General features: G+C 38.9%; 3 protein-coding genes across 6 annotated transcripts in view; 1 reads left to right on the top strand and 2 right to left on the bottom strand.

The window, feature by feature from the left end:
- The window catches only part of LOC107553172 (mitogen-activated protein kinase kinase kinase 4-like), a 33,497-nt gene extending 31,065 nt beyond the window's left edge, over positions 1–2,432 (bottom strand). Inside the window, exon 1 of the mRNA XM_016235305.1 lies at positions 1,967–2,432. Coding sequence (XP_016090791.1) covers positions 1,967–1,989 — 23 coding nt within the window. The 5' untranslated portion in view covers positions 1,990–2,432. The remainder of the gene's footprint in view (positions 1–1,966) is intronic.
- Positions 2,433–6,596: 4,164 nt separating this feature from the next.
- Positions 6,597–11,865, top strand: LOC107553189 (potassium channel subfamily K member 1-like). The gene is made up of 3 exons (XM_016235323.1): positions 6,597–7,138; positions 8,045–8,440; positions 11,069–11,865. Exons 1-3 carry the CDS (start codon positions 6,784–6,786, stop codon positions 11,329–11,331), a joined length of 1,014 nt encoding a protein of 337 aa, XP_016090809.1. The 5' UTR covers positions 6,597–6,783; the 3' UTR covers positions 11,332–11,865.
- Positions 11,866–14,059: 2,194 nt separating this feature from the next.
- LOC107553197 (transforming acidic coiled-coil-containing protein 3-like) lies at positions 14,060–24,262 on the bottom strand. 4 transcript variants are annotated; one of them, XM_016235338.1, is made up of 17 exons: positions 24,161–24,262; positions 23,465–23,577; positions 22,808–22,973; positions 21,078–21,205; positions 18,413–19,573; positions 18,087–18,153; positions 17,830–18,004; positions 17,684–17,745; positions 16,058–16,191; positions 15,777–15,858; positions 15,503–15,652; positions 15,356–15,423; positions 14,979–15,022; positions 14,736–14,896; positions 14,545–14,651; positions 14,305–14,425; positions 14,060–14,187 (listed from the first exon to the last, which is right to left on the bottom strand). In XM_016235338.1, the coding sequence occupies exons 3-17, from the start codon at positions 22,970–22,972 to the stop codon at positions 14,116–14,118; spliced, it is 2,697 nt and encodes an 898-aa protein (XP_016090824.1). In that variant the 5' UTR covers position 22,973; positions 23,465–23,577; positions 24,161–24,262; the 3' UTR covers positions 14,060–14,115. The 4 variants fall into 4 exon arrangements, with proteins under 4 accessions (XP_016090824.1, XP_016090823.1, XP_016090825.1 ...); XM_016235337.1 differs by having other exon boundaries at positions 23,465–23,581; XM_016235339.1 differs by lacking the exon at positions 23,465–23,577 and having other exon boundaries at positions 17,830–17,953.
- Positions 24,263–24,584: the final 322 nt, after the last annotated feature.

The following is a 24,584-nucleotide window of genomic DNA, read 5'->3' on the forward strand; positions in this document are numbered from 1 at the left end:
CTGAACCTGATCTTAAACAGAAAGACTCAAATGCAGGAGGACACACCATTTATGACAGCAAATAATGCACTGCAAAAAAAAGGCATGTGGACTCAGGCCAACAAGAGATATGGGGCTAAATAAAATGCCAGAACAAGCTAAACAGTGTCTCAAAAGAACTCCAAACATCAGTGAATAAATAAAAAAAAACAACACAAATAACTAAATTCCCCGATTACAACACTCAGAAACTACATGTTGCACGTCAAATCCAAGAATTCCTGCTCGGTTAGAGCGCAGCGGGTGATTTCTGGGAATAGCAGATCAAACATTTCCTCAACTCTCTGAGGGAGTGTGTCAATCTGACTCATAGGACTCTTGATGGGCCGGCTGGATATTATATATTCAATCACGACTGTTGTTTCACAACTGGCTATCGGATCAATGTCCATCTTTACTCGTAGTGTGTGTTGTCTTTTAGGGTTCTCTGCCACTCAAGTTGCACTCGAGGAATGATGCAAACAAACTTGAACATTGAACCGACAATCTCAAAATCTATAATCGAACGCCGAGATCGAAACCGGATATAACCGGTGATCTGTCCATGCAACAATACACTGAAATGGTACACATAACTGAAACTTTAAAAGGCACACTGCAGCAAGTGAACGAGAGAGGGACACCACACATAACTCGCGCGCTAGCCGAGTACAATGATCTTGCACATAGAGGCACAATCTCTTTACCTTTCCCACAGCTCGGCTTGTTTCCATCAACACTGAGTTTTCCCCACAGAAACGGATGTAATCGTGCATACGCTTGCTTTGAGGTAGCTGTTTTTAGTTCTTGTACAAAAAGTTTGCAACTTTAATGTGAAATTCTGCTTAGTGTTGAAGCTGCAAAGCGGGATCACTTTGTGGCAGGAAGCGAGTTGCAGCGATGCCTGATTCGTGAATGAATCATTCTAGTGAGTCGGTTCTTTTCAAAGAACTGGTTGAACTGCTTACAACTGTTGAGAACTGGACTGAATCGGCCAGAGCGGTTCAAGTCAACTCATTAAAGGGACAGTCCACCCAAAAAAAAGAAAATTCTGTCATCATTTATTCTCCTTCAAGGTCTTCCAGATCTGTATGAATTAATTTCTTCTGCTGAACACAAAAGAAAATATTCTGAAAAACGTTGGTAACCAAACAGTTCTGGTTCCCATTGACTTTTTTCCTACTATGTTGGCTACCAACAGTTTCAAAATATTTTTGTGTTCCACTAAAGAAATAAACTCATGCAAGTTTCGAACTACTTAAGGGTGAATAAATGAGGACAACATTTTTGGGAGATAGTTGCTTTTTTTTATTCGTAAGGAATCAAGAAATAACAAGTGAGATGATTCATAATTAGATGCATTCAACCAAAGTCCCTTTATCTATAGTCTTTGATTTAACCAATTTGTATGAACCAAGGATGTGGTGGACATGGCAAAAATAAAAGTAAGTTTAATAGCAGAAATGTTAACAATTATTTTTTTCTAGTTCGATCAGCGCACATAAAAAGTTTCAATAAATAGCACTTTATAAAATGTGAAGAACGTCTATCAGTTTAAATTTTAGTTTTTAATGAGCTAAATCTTGGCTGCAACAAACTGAACAGACATTAAATTATAAATAAATAAACCCTTATTTAAAAAAACGATAAAAATAAGCGTTATAAACGGTGATTTCTAAAGCATGAAATATGCAATGCCATAAATGACTGCTGAATCTGAATTCTGTTGAAGCGAACGATTCGCCGAAACGACTCGGACTTCCCAACACTAGCGGGTTGAAGCTGCAGCGCGCATGCGCGCTAGTCGCGCCCAATACAGTCTCAATGGGTGCACTATTTGGCAGCGTGTCCTGAATCCCGGCTGTGTAGTTGCGTGATCACACACACATATGCATACAGACACACAGACTCAAATACACACGCACTGGTTCTGATGCGCTTCCTTTACCTGGTCTCATCCGGAGGCTCCATAACCGGGGCCGAATCGACGGGATGGCTCTCCGTTCACCCGTGCATGAATCAGAACATGTCCAGGAAAAGAGGGGTCGACTTTGCAAAGACTGGTGTGTGATACGAGTCCCGGTGCACACTTTCTATCTCTATCCGTCTGCAGAGTTGAGGCTCGCCCGTGTGTGCACTGACGCCATATTTCCAGCGAGCCGCTGATGAGGGAGTGACACACTCTACGGCAGCTCGTGCAGTACACCAGACCCGCTGCGACAGACCGGATCACGGCCGCCCCGTTCAGACGCACCCAGGAACTGCAGAAAAAAAAGACCTTACAAAAGATCCATCTGCCAGATTTGACGTGCGTTTTTCGGACATAGGGGCGCACGAATGCTTTCTGCACATCACTTAAAATAATGATGCAATTTCATAAAGGGCATGTTTCTTTGGTAACTGTAGCTCTTCTGTACGCATGTTGGGAAAATTCTAATAATAGTAACCACTATGTTCTGTTTTCAGTTGTAATAACAATTATTAAAATTCGAATATTTTATAATAAAAAGCATTTTTACGTTAACTAATTTCATATTTTTAATATTTTCTAAGGTTCTCTTTGTTTATTATATGAATTATGTTGGTTTCAATATCACATTAAAGGTGGAAAAATATCTGACATGATTTTTCTTGGATTCATTCTTTTTCTTAAAAGAATTAACAAGGGTGGACTTCTTTAGCCACTCTTTTAAAAAGTTTTATTTATTTATTTTATTCAAAGCTTTTAATGAAATTTTCATTAAACAAATTACATTTACTCATACATTTTAATGCTATATAGAAAAAAAGATGTATGCATAACTTAATTTCATGTTGAATAATCAAGTTAGATTTACTTACATTGTGTTTATGTAAAATTAGAATTTACTTGCAACTTTGAGTAATGCACTGCAATAAATAGGAAGAAAACATTTTCTTAGTTTTGCAACTGTTAAATTTACTTAAAAAATAAAAATTACGTAAATCTTACTAGTTGTTTTTCTTAGTGTAAATGCACAAAATAGTTATAGAAATACCATTTAACTTTGATGCATATATTTTCATATGACCTATATATCTGTTAAGCATAGGCCTATTATTTGTCACTTCTCTGGATACTGTAACTGTATGTACAGTCACATCAGAAATATCTTATAAACTGTATGTTTTTAATTTTGATAGTCATTCGCCTTAAGTTTTATTGAATCTTTTAGAAGATAAGGTGTTGTTAGAGGAAAACAGAGCTATATAAACCTATTAATAAAGGTAGAAAAGGACACAAGGGTGTCAAGATACACAGCTCAATAGACTGAAAGTAGGAGGGGCAGCTGTTCATACTAAAGGTATGCCTCAGAACACAGCCTAATCCTGAAGAGTACTGCGTGTATTTGGAGGTCAGTTCATGACTCGAGGCTGAGAGAGCAATATACAGGGTGCAGCATGAGGTTAATGTGTTTGAAGCAACACAATGCTCAAGAAACTCACTGAACCCGGATAGAGACTGATCAGGAGGGTGTCACATCCAAGGCACAAGTAGACAGGCCACACTGATGTTTTTTAATGCCAAGAATAAACAAGGCATATGTGAGCTTATAAATGATGAAATATTTGCATTGCCTGGATCATAAATTAAAATATGTTTTGTCTTTTGTAACTTATGTGGATAATTCTTCAATAATTGTTACCTTAGTTAATTACATTTACTTTTCAAAGCATGCACATTCACAATAAAAATGTTTGCTTTCAAACAAGTTCAGTCCAGTTTAGCAGCAATTCCTGCTTAATTATCATCACACCACATCAAAGACAATTATAGCCTATGTTGCTTTGATTTGAATTGAAATTTTGAAATTATTCCTAAAAATCCGGAGGTGATTTTAAATAAAATGCTTTTAATTACTCTTACATGTATATCTGTATTTTTCTGATTCCAATCAAAATGTGTCCGTTTTGAAAGATTCACAGTATGATTTTTTGCAACAGAAACCATGTTAACAACAAGTAAAATAGATCTCAAGTCCATCAACTGATAAAATCATTCATGTAGGCAGACACTGCTTGCACTTTCAAAATGTTACTAAAAGAAATACCCATCATTAACCACACATGAAAAATCTTAGTTTCCTTCTTGGGTTTCCATGCTCACATGGATCTGTATGTAAAAATTATTCTTTGGGAGATTATTGCAGACTGTTAAGTCTATGAAGCAGAATGACTGACAAGAATATGTTAAGCATCTTAAGACGATGATTACAGTTTACAGGTCATTTTAGGAAAAATGATTTCACATGGTTGAACCACAGTGAATTCCAGCAGTGCTGATTTCTAGATGTCATGACAGGCTAAATGTGTGTCTAGGAACAGAGACAGCTGTGTATTTAAATAAAAAAAGTAGTGTAAATACAACATAATATTTTTCTTTTTATAAAGTCATATATGGCCAAACACATTTAGAAAATTTGAGAACTGTGTTATCACTTGTCGCCCTCTTCACTTATTCACAAATTAATCATTTTTGTCTTTTTGTTGTGTGTTCTATCAAGTTCTCCCACTAAGTAGCGCCATTTTGCTGTGCTGATATCTTACATGGTTACAAAAACGTTGCTTGAGGTAGACAATGTGTGGCTACTTTACTGGCACGAAACGTTGCTGCAGTCTAGAAGTTTAATTTCACTGCAAATTCCACACTGACTGATTTCTAATCTGATTACTAGGGAGATTTGTCCCTGTCAAAGTGATGGTTATGGTCCTGCAACCCTCACATTCAATTTTCCCTGCTTTGTGCAAACAGATCATCTACGCATTGTACGAGCAGCAAACAAACATTTTGCAATCCACCTTCTGCCTAACATCTTACTGCTCAGAGGTTTAAATGCCCAGTATACAGAAACCTGAAATAACACACTGTCACAGAACAGCCTTTTTTTTTAGCGTCTGTACAGCCTGAGGATCAAAAAAGTCATATAAAAGTCACAGAAGGCTTGCTTGATATCGGTCAGAATTTAAAGTTTTGGTATAGACTGGTTTCTCTAATAAGGCTATCAAACAAACATTTTGCAATCCACCTTCTGCCTAACATCTTACTGCTCAGAGGTTTAAATTCCCAGTATACAGAAACCTGAAATAACACACTGTCACAGAACAGCCTCTTTTTTTAGCGTCTGTACAGCCTGAGGATCAAAAAAGTCATATAAAAGTCACAGAAGGCTTGCTTGATATCGGTCAGAATTTAAAGTTTTGGTATAGACTGGTTTCTCTAATAAGGCTAGACATCTTGATATCAGGAAGACTCATCAGATCAAATCACTTTTTCCCATTGCACAGGTTTTGCACTACACCAGGTTATCGCTTTTATACAAATTGCTTTTAAATAACACCCTTGGCAGAGATTTCAACATTTATGAACTCACAATAAAGTTTTTGTTAAGAATGAGTAAAAGAGAAGCTCATTCTATCCTGAGGTTATTTTGTGGCTGTACTTTGTGCCAATGTGCCAGTACAATTGCACTCGATCTGTGTTTGACACTTTTTGTCATTACTTTCAAGGCATTTTCCTTTGACAAAAGTGGACATGTTTGAATGTTATTTTGTCCACTCTCCAAGCAGGAACGCTGGTGAATGAACCTTTTTCCCAGCTGGCCTATCAGAACCCAGATTCCACCACCTCACCAACTTCTCAAAGACTGTTACCTTGGAAACAGTCGTCCGCCTGTGTCTGCGTCATCTTCAAGAAACACAAGGCCATAAAGAATGAAACTGTCACTGTGTATAGAAGACAGGGCTATAATTCTGAAATATGTGGCACTTAGTTTGTGTCTATCAGTAAGCTTAGCTAGGCTATATATCTTTATTGCCACATAAGGTTGAAGTCTGAATCATGAAATGAGATCCCATGTGCTATGGGAGTAATTATTATCATTATTATTATTTCATACATTAGACATGTGCATGCAGTTTTTGATGTTTAGGAAAAAATTTAATGAAAAGAAAAGAAAGCAGAGACTACAATTTTAGTCAATCAAAAACATACATATCATCAGCGTAGTCCGATTCTCCAAAGAACGACTCGTATGAGTCGGTTCATTTAGGTGAATCAAAAACATTCGGCGCCACAGATGTAATTCGATTCTCGATTCGTGTGAGTCGGTTCATTTTAGTGAATCTAAAACATAAAGCGTCACGGAAAAAAGGCGAGTCCGGTTCTCGAAAGAATGACTCTCATGAACCGCTTCTTTTTGGTGAATCAAAAACATGCAGCGAAAATGAATAAATAAATTGTTACCACTTCCACTTTATTCGTATTTTTATGTAATAGGTACAGCTTAGGACCAGTTATTAGACAGAATTTATGCTGCCTCCAAAAAAAGAAGACATATAATCTGTGCTAAACACACATTTGGCAAAAAATTGTATTCCATTTATTATAAACTGATTCAATCACTAGCGACAGACGGTTAAAGGCAATGATTCTCCCTTAAAACAATCAAAGGATTTTTTTTTTACTGAGAATCAGAATTGGAACCAGAATCGATTCCCATGGCTACCACAATTACAAAGTACACATGATATCCCCTCTTCTGTCCGAGGCTCTCGGCACAGGCAGTCATTCGATGCTCTTTCCTCTCTTCTTGATGTTACCTGGTGGGCGAGAGCCAGTGACGTCACGTCCCCGACCAGAGCTCCATCTCCTCCGCGCTGCACTCGGAGCAGCCCGTACAATCAAGAGCATTAAAACGCATCTAAAACACATCATCATCATCATCGGATCTAATATTAAAGCTGAAGATGCTTCAGTCCCTCACCGGTAATTCGTGCGTGCGCTTGATACAGAGCAACAAATCGGCATGGTATTTTCTGTTTCTCGTGCTCGGCTATATTCTGTATCTCATATTCGGAGCGGTGGTTTTCTCCTCGGTGGAGCTGCCGTATGAAGACCTCCTGCGCCAGCAGCTCAGAGGAATCAAACGGCAGTTCCTTCAGGAACACAAATGTCTGTCCGAGGAAAGGCTGGAGCGGTTTCTGTCCAAAGCGCTGGAGGCCAGCAACTATGGGGTGTCCATTCTCAACAACGCGTCGGCCAGCTGGAACTGGGACTTCACCTCGTCTTTGTTTTTTGCAAGCACTGTCTTATCAACCACAGGTGAGTCGCTGAACAATGCGGATATGTCATAAACTGATACAGCATGACATTTAAAGACTAACGTGGCGACTCTGTGGATAGTACATCATTTGATGGGTCTGGATATTTGCAGTGACCCATATTTTTTAATGCTTCAGTAAGGCATCAATAATAACAACAAAAAATCCATCTCATTTGCCTTTAAAAAAAAAAAGTTGAATGCACCACTGCTAATAATAGAGAAGTTCTTCTCCTTTTGTTCTTGTCTTTCTCATTTCCTTTGTTCATGGGAAGCTGTCTTGCCTGTCATTTAACACCTGCATTAACACAGCAATGTTACCTTAAGACGGGTATCCAATTCTCAAACAGACATAAAACAGACAACTTTATAGAAGATCAACAAGTCAGTTTTATTCAGTCTGTGAACTATATGCAGATATAAGCCTGTATGTTACATACAGGAGGAAGTGCAGACATAAAGATCACTTTCAGTTTCAGTTTTATTAAAGGGGTCATTCAAATTCCCTTGATCTTTTGATTTTGAAGAGGTCATTGTACTATAAAAACATCCTGAATGTTTCAGAACTCAAAACTATTTCGTTAGTCTAAAAACAGCTAATATTGAAGCCAATCTGCCAAAACGACAGGTTGTAGAATGTGTCACTTTATGACATAATAGTGTGGCTAAACCCCGCCTCCGCAGAAGAAGATCAACACCTACTTCTACATCACTGCCTGTTTAGCCCCAGCCACCGATTCGCACATGTAGTGTAAATAACGAGAGAGAGAAATGCAGCTCTACGCAGAAATCAAACGATAAAGATGCTCCAAAGACAACAAGACACTGTACAGTGCCAAGCTATGGAAAAACACAGTCTTTGCATTGCCTTCCTTCTGATCCCGACCTTAGGAAAGAGAGCTTCACAGGATATGGTCACACCGCTCCTCTCTCTGATGGTGGGAAGGCCTTCTGTATCATTTACTCTGTGATTGGCATCCCCTTCACCCTCCTCTTCCTCACAGCTGTGGTGCAAAGGATCATGGTCTATAGCACATGGCGGCCCATTATGCACATTCATACACATTGGGGCCTGTCTAAACCCCTGGTGGCTGTCGTTCACGCAACCCTGCTGGCTGTCGTGGCTGTGTCCTGTTTCTTCCTCATCCCTGCCGCCATCTTCTCTGCCCTAGAAAAGAACTGGAACTTTCTGGAGTCCTTCTACTTCTGCTTTATCTCACTCTCCACTATCGGTCTTGGTGACTATGTGCCCGGAGAGGCCTTTAACCAGAGGTTTCGTGAGCTTTACAAACTGGGCATCACTGGTAGGTGTGGTTTCAGTATGCATTGAATATATTTAAAATGCTGGGACTTACATATAGAGTTTTATAGGGAAGAATGTGATTTTACCAAATAGAATTGTTTTTTTGTTTTTTTTGAAGAAACAGAAATTCACAGATTTGCACAGCTGGTGCATTTCATTATAGCTGCAAAAATAGCACTAAGTACATTACATTATCTGGATTTTTATATTTTAATGTATCACCTAATAGTCCTTGAGAGGGCATTTGAAGTTAAAGTGTAGATTTTTTTTCCAAAATGCAAAACAGAATTGACCTTGACAGAAAGCCTTGAACATTTACAAGTGTGTATTAAAAAAACACTCAAAAGTCTCAGAAATGCTGAATAGTAAACATGTTCTGTGGTATATTTGTTTTGTGATTTAAAGGGATAGTCCACCCAAAAATGATAATTCTGTCAATTCTGTTAGAACATGAAGAAATTATTTTGAAGGCTGTTGGTAACCAAACCGTTTCGGTTTCTATTGACTTGCATTGTTGGTTACCAATATTCATGTTTCACAGAAGAAAGAATGACTTGAGGGTGAGTAAATGATGACAGAATTTTCATTTTTGGATAGATAATACCTTTAATAGTGTTTGGTTACTAAAATGTTGTTAACATTGTCCAATATTTCTCGTATCTAAGTATTTTATTAAGTAAGCATGCCTAGTCAGTTCACTTCCTATCCTCGTACGTGAAATCCTGCCCAGTATATAAAATACTCAGGTGACTTCCTTTTATGTATCGAAACATCTTCATGTGTAAGTCTCGCCTGTTGTCATAGAAACAAATGGAAGGTAAAAAGGAAGTGCATGTGATTCAAGGGTATAAACTGTTCTTTCACTGCTGCTCTACTGTTCCATCTAGTGTTTGTCTTATGAAGCAGTACAGCTCTCATTTTCAAAAACTTGAAAATGCCACATGGCTTTCGTACTTGTGTGGGCTTAGTTGATGCAGATGTGCGGGGGACGGTGAGAAAGATTTGCAGTGTAAATGTGGAGGATGTGGCATACGTGAGGCCCACGCATGCTGAGTTATCTTGAAGTCTCATATTTATTTTGCTCGGACTCTTTCTGTATTAATTTTATCATGATGTTGCTGAGATGAAAGATAAGATGCAGGCTAAAATAATCTTATTCATGATCCCTGAGGTGGCCAAGAGAGTTCACTACTTTTTTTTTTAACCATGTCATTTTTCATATATACACTTTTCCTGTAAAGTTAAAACAGTTGCAACCTAACCTAATTTGTGCTGTATTTTGTCATGTGTATTTTCATGAAGAAATGTTGAGCTAGACGTAACTTTATCCATCAGGAATTGGATTGTGAAAATGGGTGTCATATGCCATACTGGAGCCAGGTGGTTAGAAGTGGAATAAATAAATAAAATAAAATAAAAAGGTCTTTTAGCAATTTCATTGCCCATTAATAAAAGAATATGAAGACATTTTTAATTCATTAGTGTATTTTTTATTACATTCAGATTTATGAATCATGAAATTAAGAAATTATTATTTCGATTTTATATTGACATTAAAACAAAGGCAATTTTCAGAAGCAGAGCAATTTGTTGCCTTAATAAAAGACTATAAAGGCATGTGAAAAAAACAACAACAAAACTAATATACACTGATGAATTGTACACAATAAGATGACCGTACATACTAGATTTTGGAGAGAAACATCAGGAATGTAATTTTTTTCAAATTAATGTTGACCTTAAAGGGGTCCTATTATGCTCTTTTACAAAGTCTTGATTTTGTTTTGGGGGTGTACTAGAACAGGTTCTCATACTAGGTTGTTCGAAAAACACATTATTTTTCACATATTTTACATGATTACAACACCTCTCTCCCCAGTCTGGCATGAACGGCTCGAATAGTTCCTGTATCAAATGAAGGCCCGCCTTCTGAAATACCATATGGCCAGTGTGTGCTGTGATTGGCAGCACTCGGCGCCTGGTCGGGAAATGTCATGCCCCTTACCATAGCTGCCTGCGAGCTTCAGTGTAAATATTGCGTCAAAATCAATTTGAGCACGATTTAAACCCGGATGATTGTAACCACTCTAAGTTCATCTGCCTTGGGAAAGCTAGCGTGTCTCTGACATAGTGATAACACTCGTTGCCTTCTCTAGTGCAGCTCAACCAGGTCTCGTCCCATTCGTCAATATTTGTGATATAACAAATTACGGAAAATATGCGTTGTAGTCCAAACGAGTCGTTCGTTGTAGTTTTTGAAAAGTGATTTCTGTTAAATAAAATATCTCCTTTTGAAGTGGACTTTGAGCTTTGTAACTTTGCAGATCTTTTTTATGCTCAAACAGCAACATTACAGACTAACTAAAGTTGAAAAAGTGAAAAAGCATGATAGCACCCCTTTAAAACAAAGCATAATTTCATTGGTTAACAGATGTTGCAGTGTCCATTAGTAACTGGATGAAACTCTTGCATGACAGTGAAGCAAGACACATACACAGTCAGACATGTTAAGCAAACAGAGAAATGCTTGAGTTCAAACATACTGTTAAACTCAAAAGTTACAATAAACACAGTGAGAAGTTTACATTCCTTCATTTCTCCATTTCTCTCTCTCCTTCGCGTCCCACAGTGTATCTCCTCCTCGGCCTGATTGCCATGCTGGTGGTGTTGGAGACCTTCTGTGAGCTGCAGCAGTTGAAGCAGCTGAGGAAGATGTTTTATCTGAAGAAGGAGAAGCCCCAGGACCGCCTGACCATCATGGAACATGACCATCTGGCCTTTAGCTCCATGCCAGACGGTACTGTCAACTCGCCCCAGGAGGACAAAACCGAACCCTTTGTGGACTTCCCCGTCCTAACTTCTCCGGGAGGTGATGACCCCATGATCAAGTAGATGTTTTAGCCTCCATCAACATAACTCTCATTCGAGGGAGACATCTTTAGCCGAGGGGTCTTGCAAGTGACTGGTAGGATACAGAATTGTGAAAAATTACTTGAATATGTCATATTTAACAGCCCTCTACAAAACCGTCCCAGTCTGGCTTCCTGTTCCTTGACATGATAAAATCATTCACTGGCTGAATATCTGTAAATGATTATTAGCACACTTAGGCTGCCCCATTAAATCCGCAAACTACATTAAAAAAGCATGCATAATTACACACTAAACTCTAGTATGTACTTGCCAATTGAGATTGCGGAAATGGTAGATGCTGACAGCATCTGTGGCATAATGTTGATTACCACAGAAATGTTCACTTCTCCCTTCTTTTCTTTAAAAAAAAATCTGGGTTTCAGTGAGGCACTTACAGTGGACATGAATGCAGCCAATCTGTAAACTCTAAAATACTATTTTAATAGTGTAGACACAAGACCTAAATGGTATGTGTGTGTTAAAATGGTTTTAGTGTGGAAAAAAACTTACTCACCCTCAACCTGTATTTCATCTGTGGAACACAAAAGAAGACATTTTGAAGAATGTTGGTAATTTCAGTTCCCATTGACTTCCATTCTGTGGACAAAAAATACAATGGAAGTCAATAGGAACAGAGACTATTTTGTTATGTGACAGAAAATAAATAAATTATGACAGAATTTTCATTTTTGAGTGGACCTTTTAAATCGTAAAAAATGGGGGGGGGGGGGATTATGAAATTAAAACATTAATTTAAAAAAATTGTGATAATCAACTTTTGCCACAGTTGCTGCCAGTTGAGCTTTACTTTTCAGGTATGGAACATGGAATATTCTTTTATAGTCCAAATTTTCAAAAGTAGACTCTAAATCAAAAAGCACTTCTGCTCTGATCTAAGCTTCGAATAAAGACCACCATATTCTCAGATCTTCATAAACATATTGTGAGAGCTCACTTACATATAGTGGAGAACTGTCATCAAACATAGTAGTTGTACATCATGTGTTAAGTTTTATTTCTGGTGTGATCTACTTTATGAGCTTGCAAACAGCTTAACTAGAGTAAGACTTAAAGGATATCTGGTACTAGTGGTGAAAGAAACTACTCTATCTCTCATGAAGCTGTATTGCTCTAATAAGACTATAATGTAGCATATACTGTGGCATAATCAGTGTAGAAACACAAAAAAGAGTTAGCCTGCTCAAAAGGGAGTCATTACACCATTTAGATGACATTTGTAGTTAAAATAATCTTAACATTTATCTGAAGGGATATTTTAAATGTTTTAAAGGGGAAAACATGGTATACTATATCATTTTCTTATTTTAAAAGGTGATATTTTACCTTGATCTAAATATTAAAACGCACGGCTCGACAGAGCAAGTCAAACTCAGATTACATGGATTTTTGAATTCATTTCGAATAATGGCTGGCTTCATGTGCCCTTGTCCTAAGATACTGAGATCCAGCGCAATGCCGTTACATACCAAAAAAGGTTTGGTGAAAATCTAGGATTACTAAATTGAGGTTCAGTATTATTGACTAATTGACTGTATAAAACTTAAGATCATCCAGATCTTTAACTTGTTTGCATTCAGAACATTTCTGTGGCTATTTAATAAACATAAAATAATTAATTATATTTTTGAAACATGCTTGAAGTGTTGTTTACAATAGAATGCTTGTGTTTGTATTATGAGAATGACTGTTGTAGGCACAGACTGATGACTACTGTTTAAGGTCCTGTTGGAAGATCACACTTTACTGCTGATTGTGTTGTGTCACCGCAGTAGAATGCCATGACATGTTTATCACAATAGAATAAAAACTGAATGTTTTAAGGCCTCATTTTAAGTTTTGTCTGACTGTGGAGATTATTTACAGATGGTGTCGTTTTTACATGAATGAACATACTGAATATGAGCTCAGGCCATGGCAATTTGAATGTGCTGATGTGACATTTTTATTGTGTGAATAATGAAATGCTCTGTGACATCACTGCTGCACTCTTTGTGCTTATTTGCCCTTGGTGTTTTGCTGCATGAGTCTCTATGATCAGTTAGTGTCTTAACATTGTATCAGTGCAGCACAGAATTATGTATGCATTTGTTATTGAATATTAAATTTTTTGTGTATCAGTAATATGTTTAGAAATACACAAGGGCATAATGTCATGATCTGTTTCAGTTGTGAAACAGATCATGGTGTGAAAGACTTGAATAAAATGTGGTCATTTCCATAGATAAAAATCCTGGACTGGATCAATAGTCTTGGAAAAAATTCTCTTTTTTTTTTTAATATAGGAAAATTACTACTAATCCATTCAAATATTCTAGATAACTTAGGCATGTGATCAACTAGAGACAAAAAAAAGCAGGAAAATCTGTCCACGCCCCATCACTTATTTAAAAAAATATGTATTTTATCACATTAAAAGATATATCTTATATTGCAATGATATATACCATTATCCTGTAAAAATAAAAAAAGCAGCATTTAATAATTAATATAATATAAAAGTATTAATATCTGTGCCACCAAAAAAAGCTTCCAATGCAACTTGAAAGGAACTTCAATGACTAAAAATAGTAATTTTATAGGGTAGTATATTTTAGACAGTAAAGTATTAGAGGCATTACTGATTGGTACTCACGTCAAGACAAAGGTTTTCATTTTTTAAAAATTATTATTTATTAAAATTGCTTAGAACAAATACAAATAACGAACAAACACAAATAATGAACACAAAGAACACAAAATACACTAAAAACTATGCTTTTGCACTTTAAACAGCAGCTCATCACACAATTCTGTGACATCTTTGACTTCTTTAACCTGAGAAGAGAAAATAGAAAGTCACATTATAGATGTTACATAATTTAAAAGCAATTCAGAACTACACTCAAAAGGAAACCACTGTAAGATTGACTTCCCCTGTGTGCGCGCATTTACCTTTTGTTCCAGATCCTTTTCTAGGGACTGAACCTTCAGCTGTTCTCTCTTGAGCTGCACCTGCAGTGCTGCCACTTCTGCGCCCTGTTTAGTACGAACCTCAGCTATGGCCTTATTCGCACTGAAACAACATCAGTGTCATTAGTGATGCTTCCAGGCATATTTATCGACCAATATTCATTATGCATGACTGTATTACCACATTCATAAGAGAATGTTTCAGACTGTTTGAGCACATACTGATCTAGTTTCTCCTCGGCATGGGCCTTCAAAGCTTGATAACGCTTTTCCTCTTTCTGCAGTCTGTCCATGCAGTTCTGCGCATACTGCTTCAGGGTTTCCTCGTTCTATATGAGAGAAGGGGGGAACAAATGACTATTATACACTAAAATTGTGTCTACAGGTCTTGTTGCAGAAGTCTCAAAGCATACCTTTTTGAATCCCTCAATGACTTCCTTGCATCTGTCAAGGCGTTTGACAACAGAGGAAAAGGATCTCTCCAACTCATTCAAATCTTTGGACAGCTGATCCTTTTCCTGAAGGACTCGCTCCAACTCAATTTTAGCCAAATCTTCCTTCTGTTTGTGCTCATCTGTAAACACACAGGGATGTGTCTGTATCTGACATACTGCCTTCACAATAATGTACAGAATCTGATCAAACAACTGTCATACCTGTGATTTGAGTGATAGTGGCCTCAAATTCTGACACTATAAACCTGAGAAGAGAAGAAAAGACTTTAAGACAGGTGTGCTGTTCAAATGTCAGTCATGCATCAGGGATCCCACACTTTTTGATTGATCCATTAAACTGGAAAAACACTTTCAATCATTCACTAGAGAACCCAATGACGGACTCATTTGAGAATCAAACTGAAAATGACACTCAAATGAACGATTTGCTTACAATTCGAGACTAAGATCAAGCTGACTATAGGCATTTCCACCACGTTTCCAATCCTGAATGACAATTCTAGGTTTTCCATAATTTTAGGAACCCTAATTCATTCTCCAGGTATCATATGAAAGTGTTTGTCTAAACAGAGACTCACAGCATGTGCTGATTCTCCAGTTGCAGCTTCTCAATCTGAGTCTTAAGCTCTTGTTGCCGTTCCTCTGCCTAAGAAAAGAAAACTAAAATGTTAGAAAGACCAATCAGACGTGTGCCAGTCATCTTGCGTGAGGCTATGAGAGGTAACCTGTCTCTCTGCTTTCTGTAATGCAGCATCCATGTCTCTCTGACTGTACTTCAGAACCTCTATGATGGAGTTCTCAGTCTTCACTGGCTGTTTTAAAGTGGGAAGCAGCAAGTCCAGAACAGTTGGATCTGGCACCACAGTTTCCACTGCCTGGAGATTAACAGACATTGTAAAATGGACTCCAATTTGCAAAAGTCTGAATGTTTTAGTGCCTACTAATATAGTCAGAATGTTAAAGATGAAAAAAGCATTGAAGTTTGTGTCATCATCTTACTTGCGGAGGCAGATAATCCAGCAGCTTCATACTGTCACTGTAAGACTTCTGCTGTACTTCAGACTTTGCAGCCTCCATCATCCTAATATGCACACAAAAAAACCGTTTGCATGATCATTGTAACTTGTGCACTCTGGATTTTGCTCACAATATAGATATGATCTGTTGCATTGGGCCATTTAACTCAATTTAAAGCCTATTTGTAATACTTTCAGCAAGATTTCAAAGGAGGGCAAAAGATTATGAAACATTGTTAATATGAATGTGTGAGGACGACTGACCTGATGGCAAGAGAAGGCCGTGGCAGGCTGAATCCAGAGTAGCCACTGTCCACTCCCGTTTTCTTTGGACTCTCCTTCAGCAGTGGGTCAAACTTCAGATACAGTGACTGCTTCCGCAAGGCAGACTCCTTAAACTATAAAAAGTGTTTTTAGTATAGCACTGAACAAGTGAAATTGTGCTTAAAGGGGTGGTTCACTGTTTTTTTTTCTAGGCTTGATTGTGTTTATGGGGTGCAGTCTAACATGTGTTAATGCTTCGTTTTTTTAAAAACGCATTACTTTTCACATAATTTACCTTTATTCCACACCGCTCTGTCTCTCTCCTGAGAAACGTGCCGATCATTTCATTCTTTTATGAAGACCCTCCCTCAGAAATAGGCGATGGGCTCTGATTGGTTAGCTAGCCCAGTGTGTTGCGATTGGCTAAATGGCCTCTAGCACGCGTCTAAACGTCCCGCCCCTCACCTCAGCGGCATGTACTCCGGTTGTATTGTAAACAACTGCTTCGTTAATATCGCTTATCAGTTTGAGCCCGATTGAGAAGCAGAGGATATGATTGAAGAGGATCATGCAGAACCTGTGCAAGCATGGCTTTTAATGGTAGGCCTATGTTTCTTGTTTGTCTCATACTTTTAGATACGCTGTTATTTGTAAATGCTACTGCTTATGTTAGCTTTTAATATACGGTTTTATCCTGATTAAAGCTTTAATACAGTACGGCAACTGCACGCGCATCCATGTTTAACGCTTCTCATAGCTATGAGAAAATAAGTGTATAATTGTAACGGTTCACTGTTGGAGCGGAGCTGAATGAGATGGAGAGAGACTTACATAACATGTAGAATTGATGTGATGCATGTAAACGATATTCTTTGTTGTATTTTCCTGTCAAAATAACAGAGTTCCTTTGGAATCCTTCAGCTTTTAAGAAATGCCGGGTTTTGCAGTAGTGGGCGGAACTAATGCGCAAACGACAATCTCATTGGCTGGTGCTCACCTATTATCGTCCCGGGTTAGATTTCAGCAAATCAGTTCGAGCGAACGCACACAACCTGATTAATATTCATGAATCCAGAAGCTCGTTAATCCTTGGTGCGCTTTATATTGTTCTTATTAGTAGAATTCGTATAATAATATCTTATCAGTAGTATTGTTATTTTTTTTTTTTACAGGAACAAAAAATGAATGACCAAAAAAGCACCAGCCCTAAGTTCATGGTTATATATATATATATATACAGTATATACACATATACATATACATATATACACACACACACACATAATATATATAAAGTATAGTATTTCAGTCTGGTGAGTAAACAAAAAATTTACTAGCCAATGGCGATTCCATTGCCAAGGTGTCCATAGAGAATTGCTGTCAGAATTTTAAAAGCTATCTCCATTTGCATTGAACTTTCAGCTTCGTAACTTTGCAGATATTGTTTATGCTCAAACAGCAACATTACACACTAACTAACGTTTAAAAAAGTGAAATCGCAATAAACCACCCCTTTAATAAACTACGGAGTCTACTGTATTTGGTGCAATATTCTTTAAAAAAAAAAAAATGCATTATTCGAACACTACCTGGGTTTTATGGAAAGGCTCATAAACAGAAACTCACAGTGCTTGATCCAAACTGCTCCAGATAATCAATCTGTCCATCCAAATCTCCCCCTGGCATGACTGAGACAAACAACATTCCGCACAACGTTAAATGCTTGCGCGGGATGAGTCGGTTTAGATCAAAGTGCAAACACGTTTACTCACAAAATGCTCCCGGCACAAACTCATCTTCACTTGGTGCCACCACTCCAAGATCACAGGTCTGGTTCTGTAGATCCACTTTAGATTCTGGTGTTGCCATGAGCTCTGGCTCCTGTATCGCTGGATTCTGGTGTATGTTAGTGATGGACATAGTGAATGACTGTGCATTTTCTGCCAGCTAGTAAGAGAACGGGTGTCAACATGATCAGAATTTGTGGAAACAAATTTTCTATTGAATTTGTAAATTAAGACACTCTTACCCGCTTAGTGACAAGAAGATCAGTTTCTGCCATATTTTGAATGGTTTCAGAAACTGCCGGGGGAGACCTGAAAGAGAAAAAGAAAAATCTAAGCTCAACGATTATTTACATTTATGCAATTGACAAATGCTTTTAGCCAAAGAAAGCTTCACTGCATTCAGGGTACATATTTAATTAGTTCATGCACTCCCTGGGAATCAAACCTATGACCTCAACTTTCAGAATCAGAAGCGTACCTGTACCTCCAACGTAATTAGCCTATACAAATATGAAATGTGTTATACATGTGTTGTTTATACATACTGTACAAGTTCTAGTTTCTGTACCGGTGCTCTGGTTGATCATCCTGTGCAGGAGCCTCAGGCTGCTGAACTGAAGCTGGTTCTTTCATCAAAACTGGGCTGGTCTGGACACCACGTGGTGGAGAGTTACCCATCTTAGCCTTCGTGTCAAAGGGGTCAAAATTTGGCTCCTCAAACTTGTCAAAATCAAATGTGTAAGAACTTTTAGCAGGAGGAACATCCACAGGTTCTGTCTCCTCTGGATTCTTAGGAGACAACTGCTTGGGTTCTGGTTCTTTCTTTTCCACGGCTGGTGCAACTGTTTTTTTGGTCTCAGGTTTTGCACCTGCAGGTCTTTTGACCCCAAGACGTTTAGGAGGAGGTTTGCGCTTGACTTCAGCACCATCATCAAAATTAAACTCTAGGAACATCTGGTTCTCTTTAGGGGGCGTTATAGATGAGGAGCCTTCTGTGGCGGTGTTGTTGTCCTGAGGTGGCATGGAGGTATCTGAAGATGTTGGGATATCTGGGGTCTGGACTGAGGGCTCTGGTTCCAGTTTAGCTTCTTGGATTGGAAGGGGTGGAACGGAAACTACTGATGCCCTGCCAATCAGAGGAGAGTTTGGGATCTTTGAGCCACCAGTTTGGAATTGGTTGAGCAAATCGAGATGGTCAAAATCCAAGTTGTAGCATCCTACAGGGCGTCGCGGAGAGTCCTGGACCTCAGGCTGATCTTCCAAAACAGGAATCTGCTGTAACGCTGGTGCAGGTTCAGTCATATCGGACACCTCCACATCTGTGGCACTGTTTTCAATGTTGTCAGTCCTGATGATGACGGTGCCTTCTGCTGAAGATATGTTGGCAGAACATTCTGCAAGGGAATTCTCCACTGATGGAACAAAGGGAAGAGTCTCATCAAGTGCAGTGTCAGTCACCTCTGGAACCTCAGCTTGCGGTAAAGAAACGGGGGCTGCAGTTGTATCTGACCCTACAAGCTCTGAAGTCCAAGACTCAGGTAAAGCAGAAGATTTAGGAGCAGAATTCTGCATTTTATTGGATCCCATGAAAGGGTTGATGGCATCTAGATTGTCAAGATCGAAGGTATAGGCACCTCTGCTCTGAACAGGCATATCATCATCAGGGAAGGCAACGCTGTTACTCTGTATGTCAATCAGTGTGGTGGAAGTGTTACTCAACAGTGAACTCCTGTAAAACACAAATTCAATTTTACATGTTAGTGGATTTTGCCATTTGTGTGTAAATAGATTACTATGAATGTTACTCATACATAAACTCTGAATGTTACTGCTTGTGACCGAACAAAGATGCTTAATTAAATGACTTGGAATATTTCAACATGCTCATAAATAGAAACAGTGTTTGTGGCCAGATAGTGTCTATCACTGGAAGTCTGAGGAAATGTGGGTCAGTTAGCAGTTCCATTGGATAGGCACCAGTTATACAATGATGGCGCCGACGGTGATGGCTACCTCCGTGGCGTGCTCCGCAGTTGTTTTTATGTTTTTGTTAGTTTGTCCTGTCTTTAGTTATATCCCTGCAATCAGTTTCACCAGAGACGAATTGCTGGACATTCGGAAGTACACACCACCCGATATTTCACCGGTTTTCGACTATTCGGATGTTCTGCTGGACATTGTTGTCGGGGGAGCTGTGGCGCTGATCAAGCACTTCAGGACGCGCAGACGGGGGAAGAGAGCCGGCGCGCTCGTGAAGCTCAGGGAGCGCGCATTCAGAATGCCGTTGCCTAGCATCCATCTGGCGAACCTCCGCTCTCTACCCAACAAAACAGACGAACTCCTTCTGCTCTCCAGGACAAATAAGGATTTTTCAAATTCTGCTGCTCTGTTTCACGGAAACCTGGCTGAAAGACGCCATTCCGGACAGCGCGTTGAGTCTCCCAGGCTTTCAGCTGTTCAGAGCGGACCGCGACGCAGAATCAACGGGGAAATCACGCAGCGGCGGGACATGCTTTTACATCAATGAGAGGTGGTGTACAGATGTAACTGTTAAAGAAGATGTGCTGTTCAGATCTAGAAAGTGCTCTTCATTAATTGCAAGCCATTCTATTCGCCGCGGGACTTTTATTCGTTCATTCTCGTCAGTGTGTACATCCCTCCGCAAGCGCACGTGAGCTCCGCTTTCGACGCTACAGAGCACTGAGCACCAGAACGACCAGACACAGGAACAGTTTCTTCCCTCAGGCCATCCATCTCATGAACACTTGACAATAACCGTGGAACACACACTATTTATTCACTCATACACTTATTTATCTAACACTCATATTCAGCCTATACCTCAAATTTGCACATAATATACAGTACCTGTACATACAAAAAAAAAAAAAAACTGTCTATTGTAATATACCTGCACACACAATTGTCAATTTATATATTTTTATTCCTTATTTACTTGTTCTATTTTTATTTTTATTATCTGTGTTTTTTGTTCTGTCACTGTCATTCTGTTACACTGTGGAAGCTTCTGTCACGAAAACAAATTCCTTGTATGTGTAAACATACTTGGCAATAAAGCTCATTCTGATTCATTCATTCTGAGAACCAGGACCATTTCAGTGAAAATGGGTATGAATATCTACAAACAGGACATTTAAAGAAAGTACACTTAAAATACTATGCAAATTATTTCTACAGTCCTAAACAAGTTGAGCTGCAGAAAATGTGCTCACTGGTCAGTAGAGGCTGTGAGAGTGTCCAGTGCTTTATTGCTGTCCTCCTGGCTGGACGGCCTACTGGTGCGGCTCGGGGACATGATCTTCTTTGTGAATGGGTCTCGCCGTGGAGTTTGAAAACAAACCTATACAAAATCAATAAGAACTATGTAAATCTTAACTCCAGTACAGGCCTGACAACACAGTAAACAAATGCTTTATACCTTAAAGGACTCATATGATGCGATTTCAATTTTTCCTTTCTCTTTGGAGTGTTACAAGCTCTCGGTGCATAAAGAAGATCTGTAAAGTTGCAAAGACTAAAGTCTCAAATCCAAAGAGATATTCTTTATAAAAGTTAAGACTTGTCCACGCCCTCTTAAAACGCCTCGTTTAAACACACCCCCCACATGTCTACATCACTGTGTGGGAAGATTTGCATAACACAGCCCAAATGTTCACACAAAGGCGGCGTAACTTTTATTCTCGCTGTAGTATTGTTGTTGCCACCGCCGCCATGTTGTGGAGATGATGTGTGTTTCATTGTGAAAGCTAAACTACTTTGTTTGGCCTTCCAAACGAGGATGATATCCGCTTCGTCATGCCTAGAGCTGATCCGTGCTGGTCGCTGAGGAAATACAACAACTTCGCGCTGTGGATCGCCGGATCGGCTTTCACCGTGGACGAAGCGGAGTCCAGCCCGGGGTCGTCACATGCGGTTGCCGCAAGCCCGCCGGACGCTCCTTCGTCGAATACGCCAGCAGCCGCTCACTCTAGCCCGCCGTGTGTGACGCATTTTATGGAGGACTCTTTCCTGAACCTGCAGTTCTGCTTACCCTACAATGGGTCTGTGCTCAAAGGCTGTTCTATAAAGTGGGGCAGTTCCAACTTTGCAAGGACAGTCTGGCGCTTCTGACTCACAGACTGTAAGTACATTTTTTAATATTTAAAGGATTTGTCACTGATGATTAAAACGCGAGTTTTAAGCAGTGTAGAGTAGCACTTGTTTGTCGTTTCTCCGATCACAAATGCAGACATGTTTTTATGTTTACACGGCGCGATATGCAACGCAACGCGTAAAAACACAGTACAAGTCATTATAATCATTAATTATGTCCCCACTGGATGCAACAAATGCCTCGTTTAGTTTGTAATGGGTTTTATTGGTGTTGTCTCATCACGGCATCACAGTATGGTAATGGGCGTAACATTTCCGTCGCACGCTTGAGGTAAGGCGGGGCATAGAGGAGAAACAATAATGTACATTATGTGGAACATAATATATTTTTTTAACCTTAAACAGCATAAACACATTGCATTACACCAAATACACAACATAATGTTCTTTTTTAGCAACGTCATATGACCCCTTTAAAGTTTTGGGTAAATTTTTATTTTAAAAGAAATTAATACTTCTATATGTTAATGAAAACTTTCATATCAATGTTACTCTTTTGAACTTTCTACTCAAAGAATCTCGAGTATCCCTATTTCCACAAATGAATCAGCACAATGGTTTTTAAAATTGATAAACGTTTCTTGAGCACCAAATCAGCACGTATGAATGATTTCTGAAGGATCATGTTACACTGAAGACTGGAGTGACTGCTGAAACGCCATCTTTGCCAAAAAAATTTATTACATTTTTAATTATTAAAATAGAAAATAATTTATTACTACTGAAAGAGTTTTGCACAAAATGAAATGCAGAAGCACACAAATTGCATGGAAACCTCTAGAAAGCCCACCTTTGCTCCTTTGTGCACAGCCTTGCTGATGTTGTCAGCCTGTGACTGCCGTAAGATCGAGGGCCTGCCAGTCAGCTGTTCCAATGCGAAAATGTCACAAGCAGCTTCAGAATTGCTGTTCATCCGTACAGCTCCCCGATTCTCCTTTAGTGCCTCAGAACTCATACTGCAAAACAGAGAGACACAGAATATTACAACATGGGTTTTTGGAAAACCACGCCCAGTGGGCACCACACACAGCTGGTTTTACTGATAAGACCCGGAGGCTGGCATCTGACCTTCTTCCAACACCCAGAGACTCTTCAAATCTGTTGCGTTTCTTTTGAGCATCAGTCAGAGATCAGACTAACCCACTGTGACTAACAACCCAAACATGTGATATCAACCTGTGCAAATCAGCCATGTGCTGCTGAGGGAACAAAGTTGTTCTATATCTTAGAAGGAATCATGCCTTAGACTAGGGAGATGTTCAAGGGTTATAACAGACAACCAACAAATAACTAAGCATTCTGATGGCAGCAATATGGTCTTGTGATTTGGCTAATAGTGACATATCGTCCACAAGACACTGTGGTAATCCCTTGATGGCATGTTTTTTTTTTATGAGAATAAGGAGGAACAAGGAAGAGACAGATGAAATCTTCAAAGAATCATTACCAATTTTGGCCTCATCTGTCCTTCCCTGGATTCTGCTCAACTATGTAGGACTGTCAATATGATTGTCAGCTTTGTAATGACAGGTCCTTCTGACAGCTTCTCTCCTCTACAGCCTACCTGGACAGGTGATAAACAGCTCACCATCATAAATGAGATTATCAAGTTGTAACCTGGACACAGTCAGATCTCGGACAAAGCCCTCACTCCAGTGCAAATGAGAGCAAGAAAATAAAGAAACTAAACAAGAACAGCCAGTGGACTGAGTGGGAAATTGAAACGATTTCATATTCCACTAATTAAAGTACATTTTCCCCTAAAACTAACATGTGCCCACACGGATGACAGGGCTGATTAGAAACTAAAACATGAAACGACCATAAAATTCAGGACAGGCAAAACACTAACTTTTTTATTTGAAATACAATGTCTCTAAATCTCTAACAATGACCAAACAATTTATTTCCAAAACAATCCATTATTATTTAAATAGTTACAATTTAAAACACAGTAAGGACAAAAATATCTGCATAAAAAACAATTATATTTATTTAAAAATGTCAGCATCATATGCGCAGTTATCAACGTCCTAGTAGAACTAACTTAGCAAATTAGTCAACAGCAATTTGCGTTCAGTATCGCGCAATATTTCATTATTGCTCACTTAAAAGTAGGTACACGGTTTCCTAAAATACGTACCTTACTCAGACTGCTCAAATCTAACAAATAAACCGTTTTCTTCTCAGAGAAAGACAGCGCGACACACAGACAGATTCCTGTGCGTTTATAACTTTCCCTGTTTGAAACAGTTCAAATTTAAACTGCGCAGTCTCAGCCAATTAAACGCAAGATTCGGCGCCCGTCAGGCGGGGCGGTCATATGAATCGACCAATAGCAATGCGCGTAGAACTGTGTCGCTCTAGCGGATGTTCATTTGATAGACATCCAAATCATCCAATGGCGAAAAGTCGCTGACGCAGACAGCTTATGAAGCCAAATAAATATGACCTCGTTTAACCCTTTTACCAGTAGAGTAAAAGAAGTATAAACATTTTTCATTTTCAATATTAAATATAAGTGTATCTGTTGTTTTCGTCATAGAGTATTTCGCTCTACACATTTG

Source organism: Sinocyclocheilus grahami, unplaced genomic scaffold (assembly GCF_001515645.1).
Source record: "Sinocyclocheilus grahami isolate Dianchi unplaced genomic scaffold, SAMN03320097.WGS_v1.1 scaffold466.1, whole genome shotgun sequence".
Lineage (NCBI taxonomy): Eukaryota > Metazoa > Chordata > Actinopteri > Cypriniformes > Cyprinidae > Sinocyclocheilus > Sinocyclocheilus grahami.

What these genes read in the sequence shown, in the direction of transcription:
- LOC107553189 (XM_016235323.1), top strand. Translation starts at nt 6,784, where the DNA reads ATGCTTCAGTCCCTCACCGGTAATTCGTGCGTGCGCTTGATACAGAGC. An exon ending in CACTGTCTTATCAACCACAG is followed by an intron (nt 7,139 to 8,044) that starts GTGAGTCGCTGA and finishes AGAGCTTCACAG; the next exon opens with GATATGGTCACACCGCTCCT. An exon ending in TTACAAACTGGGCATCACTG is followed by an intron (nt 8,441 to 11,068) that starts GTAGGTGTGGTT and finishes CGCGTCCCACAG; the next exon opens with TGTATCTCCTCCTCGGCCTG.
- LOC107553197 (XM_016235336.1), bottom strand. Translation starts at nt 22,972, where the DNA reads ATGAGTTCTGAGGCACTAAAGGAGAATCGGGGAGCTGTACGGATGAAC. An exon ending in CTCACAGCCTCTACTGACCA is followed by an intron (nt 19,574 to 21,077) that starts GTGAGCACATTT and finishes TGTGTTTTACAG; the next exon opens with GAGTTCACTGTTGAGTAACA. An exon ending in AAAAGGATCTGGAACAAAAG is followed by an intron (nt 14,188 to 14,304) that starts GTAAATGCGCGC and finishes TTCTCTTCTCAG; the next exon opens with GTTAAAGAAGTCAAAGATGT.